This window comes from Cicer arietinum, chromosome 6 (genome assembly GCF_000331145.2).
Source record: "Cicer arietinum cultivar CDC Frontier isolate Library 1 chromosome 6, Cicar.CDCFrontier_v2.0, whole genome shotgun sequence".
Lineage (NCBI taxonomy): Eukaryota > Viridiplantae > Streptophyta > Magnoliopsida > Fabales > Fabaceae > Cicer > Cicer arietinum.
The window spans coordinates 35,869,386-35,879,162 of record NC_021165.2 but is presented as its reverse complement, the minus strand read 5'-3'; the positions used below and the strand labels follow the sequence as shown (position 1 = coordinate 35,879,162).

The following is a 9,777-nucleotide window of genomic DNA, read 5'->3' as shown; positions in this document are numbered from 1 at the left end:
GATTAAGTGTTATGTTTCTGAAAAGAGTGATTTTACCAGTTTTTTCACAATGGATTGTCTAACCGATTGTGTTTGTCACATACCATGTTCCTTATGAAATATTATTTACGAAATTGATTAGCGTATTAAATGGCTTGGCCCTGTGACTTGCACAATCGATGTACCCAATCAGCTTTAGTCTTTGTGATTTGAACAATCGATGTGCCAATCGATTATCGTGCTAAATGGCTTGCCTCTGACTTGCACAATTTTTATCAATGATTATGCCAGTCGATTGCCTAATCGATTGTTTAATCACAGACTACACACTTTCATACAGCCCTTTTACATAATCAATTGCCTAATCAATTTGCTCAGTAGATTTTCCAACTTTTGTTGATTCCTTGAGTTCCAAGCAATTGTCTCAAGTATGAAGGGTTGAATTGTTGTTCCTGAAATCTTACTCAGTTAAAATGTTAGATTTATCACATAATGTATGAACATTGTATGTTTGTTAATTATGTCAAAATTAGGATTAAGGGGACTTAAGTCCAACGCAATCTTCCTACCCAAAAGTTACCCAATCAACCCACCTTGCAAACAAAATCAATTTCTACTCAAATCGTTCATTCAAAATCAGATTTCTCAAATTTGTCAAAAATTTCCTCTCAAACCCATTTTTCACCAAACTGTCAAAACTTCCTTTCTCAACATGGACGCACACAAACGAGGACCAAGAATGAAGCATGCAGCAGTAGGTCCCTCAAGAAAGCGCACAAAGAATCCAAACATCACGAATTTATCCCGGCTTCTACACACATCGGAAGAAATTGACCGATTTCGCACACTATACTCTGACAAGAGACTCATCATTACAAAATATGGTACTTTGAATTCTTTCTCTGCCTTTCAATTTCTTGAGTTGCTCAAAGCCCAACATGTTGAAGAATTTATTGGTTACAAAGGTCATGTCTATCCTGATTTAGTTAGGGTTTTCTATTGTAATCTCACCCAAGATGGAAATGTGCTAGTGTCTCGAGTCAAGGGAAAAACCATTCGGTTAAACACCAAAACCATTGGGGAAATCTTGAACATTACCTTTGAAGGTCAAAATTTTTGTCCCAACAACTTGTGTGAATGGGCTGGTATGTATAAATATGATGCTTATGTTTCCTTATGTCAGTATGAAAAACGCATTATGGAGCAGAAGAGGACTCGGGCTGGTTCAAAATATGCACATCAACGGTATGGAGTTGAGAATCTTACTGTTGATTATCGCCTTCTACACTATTTTCTCAATTACATTTTGATTCCAAAGGTTGGCAATTAATCCCAAATTTCGGAGTTTGAGTTACAGATCATGAACTTTATGTATGGAGGATGTCCACTAAACTGGGCATACTTTGTTAAATCTGTAATGTTTGGGTCCAAAGAAGCAACTGGCTTACCATATGCTAAAGAAGTTTCTCGGATTTTGGAACACTTTGGGGTGGATTTCTCTGACGAAGTCATGTATACACCCACAAAGGAAATCATGTTGGACTTGGCGCGTCCTGCCTAGCATGAGGATAGTAAGGAATGAACAGCTTCAATCATATGTGCATAAAAGTGACCTTGGTCAAGCATCTGATGCCGCTCAAGAGGACACTGTTGGTCCCTCAAATGCTGCTGCCCAAGATGATGAAGACGGCGAGGAAACAACGTTTGATGATGATTTTATCTCCAGTCACATGATCATGAACAGACTTGACTCTCTCCAAACCTTCATGCAAACCCAATTCCAAAATCTGACCACTTCGATCGACACTCGCTTCCACAACATCGAAACTACTATTGCTCGCAACTATGACACATTATCCCAGGACATTAGTAGTTTATCTAACAAGATTGATCATCTCCATATTCCAACAAATTTTGACTAGTTGGATGCTAGGAGTTTATTTGCTATTGTTTGTTTGTGTAAGATTTTGATGCTAGGATTTTAATTATTATAGTTTGACTGTGTATCGATTAATGCTGACAATATTCAAACTCGCTTACCATTTCGGTCATTATGATGTACTTAATTGAACATGACTCCACCCTTTATTATGTCATTCTCTTTTGTTTACAAAGTGTGCTATTTTTTCTTTTATTTGTGTTTATATGCTTGGAATTGTATGTTTCTATATTTTTTCTTCTTTTTGATCATGTCAAAAGGGGGAGAAAATTTGGTATTGTTGTTTCTTTAAAAACCTTTGTAGGTCTTCAAACAAGTCTTCAATGTGATCACATACATTCAAGATCAACGGGGGAATACGCATACATTACGGGGGAGCAATGTTAGAATGATACAATCTCTCTAAAACAACAACATTTTGTCATAATCAAAAAGGCGGAGAATGTAAAATACATGTTTTTTATGAAGACAAAGATCAACAAATATGATCAAAGCAACAAGCTCGAAAAGAAGTTCAAATATCTTCATTGATAAAGCGTTAAATCCAATATATTAGATGTTTAATATAAAGGTAAATGATACAACCAATACTTCAAATACATGAGAACCATTCATATTTACATATGCCTATAAAGTATTTTCAAAAGTCAAAATTACATTAACAAAGTCATAAAACTAATATTTTTGACAAAATACAAAGGTGTATTCGAATATAACATAGTGTATTCGAATACAAAGCAAGTCAGTAGCCAAAACCTTTGCATCTGTATTCGACTATGACCTGCTTTAGTCGAATACAAAACAAGTCAGTAGCCAAAACCTTTACATCTATGACCTGCTTAGATTATTTTATCTTTCTATACCCATATTTGATTTTGGTCCTAGTTTGTTAGTTATGAAAGGTATCTTGTCTTTTCGTGTTTTCAACATAAGAAAATTTAGTTTGTTGTTACATTTCTTATGGAAGTATGCACAAGTAATTTCAAGTTGATTAAATAGGATTTTATGTTGTCTCTTCAAAGCCTATATCGCGTATATTGTTTCTACTGACACAATAGACCGTATAAGCTTGTTTACTTCTATCTATGCCTTTAGCTAGAAACTCATGAAAGGTTATCTTATACATAAAAAAGTTGGAACTTTATCCTCTGAGGTTTCTAAAACTTTTTCTTTTGTTGAGAAACTCATTTTGCATATCTATGAGATAAGTTAGAGAATACCTTAATTTCTTCATTAGCAACCTTAGAGTTAGAGTTAGAATTAGCATAAGCCATTAGAGCCATTTTCCCATGCTTTTTATTTTCGTCAGATGATTCATCAAAGTCATCCCAAGTTGCCATAAGACATTTCTTCTAGGACTTAAAGTCTTTCCTGTGGGATTTTCCTTTCTTGAGTTTAGGACATTTTGATTTGAAATGTTCAAAGCATTTACTTTTTCAAATTTTGATTATTTTTAGAGGATGAAAGTTCAGAATCTGACAGTGAAATGTTTGATGCGATTATTGGAGGCATATGCAGTAACTTGCTTGTCACACATGTCAAAGGCAGAGCCAGAAAAATTCTTATTGCGCCTCTTAAAGGCAGATTATTAGAATCCATGTTGAGTTCATGATAGGCAAATAAGTTGCAGCATTGTTTTGGTTATCAAATGTACTAGAAGACAATGTTGATTTGCATATCAGACTCAACGAAGAGAGGAGAATTCGTATTGTATCTTGTATTTGTCTTTCTATGTTACCAGAGGTTATACTAAGAGTCTTCTGACGAATCCTATGAATTGGAACCTGTGTACTTAAATTCAACGTTAGAGCATTAAATGATTTCACAAATGATTTTGTTATCATCAAAATCAGTAAGGGCCATATTTTTTCAAATCAACTTGGTTCCAACACTTCTGTATTTGCTCATAGTTTTTAAATATGAAGATCAATCTGGAGACTATTTTAACCATTTGAGTCATTTAATTGTTCATTTAATCTCATTAGTCTTATGTGCGAATTTGATATTCTTAACTTACAGTATGGACTTCCCAAAGTGATTTGTCTTAACTTTGTATTCATAAAGGACAACTAGAATGTTCTTCTGAACATTCTACACTCACTCATTTTAAAGATTCTTCAAAACCTCTTGGATTTTATAAAATTGGATTTTTATCTTGATAGGATATGATATGAGACCACAAATAATGATCAAAACTTTCTTCATTGCTTTGAAAAAAGCCACGTGATTTTTGCATGAATATGCAAGCTTATACTTAATTTTCTATTTTTGAATAAATCATCAAAAAACACAAATTAATGGATAATATGATCACAATCATAATCAACAATTTAATTAACTGTTTGATTATCTTTAAAACTATAATTAAAAATTTTACCTCAATAGTTTGTCCTTTGATTCCAAAAAGTTTCCCAAAAAATGTTACATCAAACTCAATCATCCAATTTTAGAGGATCCCTGTCCTTTATTGGGAGAGATTTTGGGGGTCATAGTACACCTAATTTTACTATGACCAATATATATTGGGGTTAATATTTCAAAACGATAGTCAATTCAAAGAAAACCTTCTTTTATAGGTTTAGTAGCATCAAATTCCATTTTAATTTTCAACACAAACTTTTTATCTAGATATTAGTATATGTCAGATTCTATGATTCTAAAATTTATAAAATCAATCGTGAAACCTATTTGTTTAGTGAGGCAGTGATGGGACTAGTCGCATAATTTAACCCACAAAAGAACATATATGTAATATTCATGAAAGGGTTCAAGATCCTATTTCCAACCTTTATCAACAAGCCAAGAATATAATAAATCCAAGGTAATTTAATTATAAAAAAAAAAAAAAAAAACCACATGTCCTAGTAATTCATAACACAATAATTTGTAAAAGTAAAGATTAATTTTTCTTGTCTAATCAACCCAACAATTTATTTCGTCCTTTAAATCCACGTTCACTCTTCATTTATGTTACTGGGAGTGGACCTTATTCTTTGTCACTTTTTTCTTTTATTTTTATTTTTTATGACTTTCTTTGTCACTTTTTATGTGCATGAAAAATGTTCAAACTTACATATGAAAAAAAAAAAGGAAAAAAAATAAAAAAATGTGGAGGGTTGCAACGTGGTATGAATGTTCGACCATAAATATATTTAATTTAGAGTAAATTTTATTTTCATTTTTTATTTATCGTAATTAAGCCGTCTTAGCTCAGTGGTAGAGCGCGTGGCTTTTAACCACGTGGTCGTGGGTTCGATCCCCACAGATGGTGGACAATTTTTGACATACATCAAATAGAATAAAAAACAACTAAACCTATTGAATATATCAATAAACATTAAACTAAATATTCATTTCGTATTTGAATAAAATTACAATTTTGTCCCTAAAAAAAGTTAATAATTAAATATCTATGTAGATGGTGATCGTTTGAATTATTAAGAAAAAATGAGTGATTTTTTGAAGAAGAAATTATTTAGACATTTCCTTTTGTAGAGATCAAATTATCCCCTTTTAATATTGTCAGGGATAAAATTGATCATTTTTAATTATTGTTAAAGACATAATGAGTAAATGTGCAAATTAGTCTATGAAATTGTTAGCTTCGGTCAAATTAGTCCCCGGATTTTGTGAAATTAGCAAATACATCTCTAATATTGTAAAATATCAAATAGTCATTGTGTAAACTTTTATTGTTAGATATTTTGTCATCTCATAGATAAATATATGTATAATTGTAATTAGGCATTGACTAATTATAGAAAAATTAGTCAATGAAATATTTAAATTTCATAGGAAATTTAGTATGCATTGTGATGATATTGATATGATATCATTGTGGAGGGATTAAATATTCAATTAACATGTCACATTATAATATCTAATCATAAAAGTTTAAATACGAACTCTTTTGATTGTTATTTTACAATTTAAAGAATATGTTTGTCAATTTATAAATTTCATGGATTAATTTGATTGACGCTTACAATTTGAAGGACCAATTTGATTATTAACTTGACACATAATCATTCTTTTTTGTGAAGGTTGTTTGAATAGGGACTAAGTTGTCCCAATATTTTTTTTCGAGAGATTAAAAGTTGTTTTTTTCTAAGGTACTAAATTTGATCTCGCAATTTTTCTTAGAGACTACACTATCTCTTCACTGGGAAAAAAAAATTAGTGGAGTTTTTATATATTAAATTTAGGAAAAATTAAATTTTCAAACCTTTAAATTATTTGTTTGTACTAAACACATCTTTTTAAGGGTTTTTGTCCCACTTAGGTCATTTAAATCTTGTTACGCATATAAAGTTATCCATTTTTAGAATTCTCTTTACAAAAATACATACATGGTTGTTACGAGTCTAATGTAGATTAAACAATGCTAAGAATCCAAAGTTATCTATATTTACATGTCATATCGGCATTTATTTTTTAATAGTGTCGATACGACGTGTTAATATGTCTACGTGGTAAAACAATAATTAATATTATTATGACAAAATTGCATCTGCAATCTTTTAAGTTATATGTTTATACAATATAAAGTCATTAAGATTCAAAACAAAAATATAAACAAAATTTATCTCATTTCTCTTTCTATAAACCCTAATTTTATTCATCAACTCCATCAATGAACTAGAATCTTTCCCATCCCTTGTAAAATACATGTTTTTGATGAAGACAAAGATCAACAAATATGATCAAAGCAACAAGCTCAAAAAGAAGTTCAAATATCTTCATTGATAAAGCGTTAAATCCAAACATATTAGATGTTTAATGTAAAGGTAAATGATACAACCAATACTTCAAATACATGAGAACCATTCATATTTACACATGCATATAAAGTATTTTCAAAAGTCAAAATTACATTAACAAAGTCTTAAAACTAATATTTTTGACAAAATACAAAGGTGTATTTGAATACACCATAGTGTATTCGAATATAGATGCAAGTCAGAAGCAAAGGCTTCACATCTGTATTCGACTACGACCTGCTGTAGTCGAATACAAAGCAAGTCAGTAGCCAAAACCTTTGCATTTGTATTCGACTACGACCTACTGTAGTCGAATACAAAACAAGTCAGTAGTGAAAACTTTTACATCTGTATTCGACTACGCCCATCTGTAATCGAATACAAAGCAAGTCAATAGCTAAAACCTTTGCATATGTATTCGACTACGACCTTCTGTAATCGAATACAAAGCAAGTTAGTGGCAAAAATCACGAATTTGTATTCGACTACATGAAACATGTATTCGAATACAAGGTGCAAATTTTAAATAAATCTGAACATTACAAAGAGGTGTATTTGAATACATACATCCTGTATTCGAATACAAATGGAAGCAATACAATTTTTCAGATCTGAAATGGTTCTAGATAATTGTATTTGTTCATCAAACCTCTTGGATCAATGGCCACGAATCTGAAGAGATGTTTATAGAGTATAAATACACCATAACTTTAGATCAAAAACACACAATCCTTGAATAAAACCTTGAACAACTTTGAACAAAATTCTAATTTTTTACAAAGTAGTTGCATTTCATTTTCATATCATTCAAAAAGGTTCTCAAAGTACTTGAAGTATTATTAGATTGAAATCATTATACCTTTCTTATATCCTTATTCAAAATCATATTGTATCACTTGTAAAAGAAAGTAGTACTTTCTTAAAGTAGCTTAATCTAAGATAGTGGTGTGCTATCTAGAAGTATTGTTAGAAGTTTGTAGCAGAAATCTCAGGGTGGGAATTGTACATTTTCTGACAATAAGTGGATTAATCTCTTGTGGTGTGCAAGAGGACTGAATGTACCCTTGGTCATAAGGGGAACCAGGATAATTCTATTGTTTTATTTTTCTGCCATTTATATTTTTACATACATCAATCTTAAACACAAAAATAATTCACTAAGTCTCTAAAAACCAGAAAATCTCCTAACACCTAATTCACCCACTCCCCTTTTTAGGCGTACCTCTGTACTTACAATTGGCATCAGAGCAGGTTCAGGTAAGTTACTCCTCGATCACTACTCATGGCTTCCGCACAACCTGTTTTTAGAGACGGCTGCAGTAGTAACAAACCACCATGCTTCATTGGAGAACACTACGATTTTTGGAAGATACGTATGCAAACGTATCTTGAAGCACAAGGAGACGATATATGGGATGCAGTTGAAAATGGTCCTCACATTCCAACAACAATCATCAACAACAAAGGAGAAATAAAGATAAAAAACTCTTGGACTGATGATGATAAAAGAAAAGTGTTGTTCGATAAGAAGGCTAAAAATATGCTACAATCAGCACTAGAAATGGATGAATTTTTCCGTATATCCCACTGTAAAACAGCCAAAGAAATATGGGATACGCTGGAAGTAACTCATGAAGGCACCATTGAAGTAAAAAGATCTAAACTAAATACATTATCTCAAGAATACGAATTATTTGGAATGTTGCCCGGAGAATCTATCTTAGACTTACAGAAAAGGTTCTCCCACTTAACCAACCATTTGTCGGCTCTTGGAAAGACTTTCACCAAGTATTAAGATCATTAACGAGGGCTTGGCAACCAAAGGTAACAGTAATCTCCAAAAAGAAAAGTCTATCCAAGATGTCTCTTTTTGCATTATTTGGAAAACTCCAAGAACACAAAATCGAACTTGGAAGGTTAGAACAAAATGAAACTCAAGAAAAGAAGACCAAAAACGTTGCTTGTTAAGAAATTTGGTAAGTTTCTTAAAAATGACAGAACTTTCAAAAGGAAAAGTTTTAGGAAGAAAGATAGTTCTACTTCAAATCAAAACTTCACTTGCTTTGAATGCGGAAAACAAGGACATATCAAGGCAGATTGTCGAAACCTTATTAAGAAAAATGCCCTAAAAAAGAAAGACTTCAAGAAGGCATACATAGCTTGGGAAGACAACAAAGTGAGTTCGTCTTCAGAAACAGAAAGTGAAGAATGCGCTATTGTTGCATTGATGGAAGGGGGGGGGGGGGTGAATTAGGTGTTAGTAAATTTTCTTGTTTTTAGTGATATGGTAGTTGAATTTTCTTAGTTGATATAATGTATACTAATAGTAATGTGCAGTAAATGAATGAGCTCAAAGATTTATCCTGGTTCCCCTTAAAACCAAGGGTATGTCCAGTCCTCTTGCACACCACAAGAGATTGATCCACTAATTGTCAGAAAATGTACAACTCCCATCCTGGGATTCTTGCTACAAACTTCTAACAACACTCCTAAGATAGCACACCACTATCTTAGATTAAGCTACTTTTTAAGAAAGTATTACTTTCTTTTACAAGTGATACAATATGATTTGACTAAGAATAAGGGAAGTATATTGATTAACAATCCAATAACAATTCAAGTACTTGAGAACTTTTCTGAATGATATGAAAATGATATCAAAATTGTTCAGGGTATTGATTCAAGGATTGTGTATATTTGATCTGAAGTTATGGGGTATTTATACTCCATAAACATCTCTTCAGATTCGTGGCCATTGATCCAAGAGGTTTAATGAAAGAATACAATGATTTGGAGCCAATCCAGATCTGAAAAATTGTATTGCTTCCAGTTGTATTCGAATACAGGATGTGTGTATTCGAATGCACCTCTTTGTAACGTTCAAAAATATTCAAAATTTATACCTTGTATTCGAATACACATGTGTGTAGTCGAATACAAATTAGTGAAAATTTACCACTGACTTACTATGTATTCAATTACAGATTATTGTAGTCGAATACCGATATAGGGATTTTGGCCACTAACTTGCAGTGTAGTCGACTACACATAGTCGTAGCCGAATACAACTTTGAGATTTTTGCTTCTGACTTGCTTTGT

General features: G+C 32.0%; 1 protein-coding gene and 1 non-coding gene across 2 annotated transcripts; both read left to right on the top strand.

Moving 5' to 3' along the window:
* The first annotated feature begins 5,117 nt into the window (after window positions 1-5,117).
* Window positions 5,118-5,189, top strand: TRNAK-UUU (transfer RNA lysine (anticodon UUU)). Its single transcript has one exon. It is a non-coding gene; the product is annotated as a tRNA-Lys (tRNA).
* Window positions 5,190-7,960: 2,771 nt separating this feature from the next.
* Window positions 7,961-8,473, top strand: LOC140920714 (uncharacterized). Its single transcript, XM_073369530.1, has one exon. The coding sequence runs from the start codon at window positions 7,961-7,963 to the stop codon at window positions 8,471-8,473; it is 513 nt and encodes a 170-aa protein (XP_073225631.1).
* The last annotated feature ends 1,304 nt before the right edge of the window (window positions 8,474-9,777 follow it).

Excerpts from the sequence above, each read along its gene's own strand:
- LOC140920714 (XM_073369530.1), top strand. The coding sequence starts at position 7,961 with ATGGCTTCCGCACAACCTGTTTTTAGAGACGGCTGCAGTAGTAACAAA.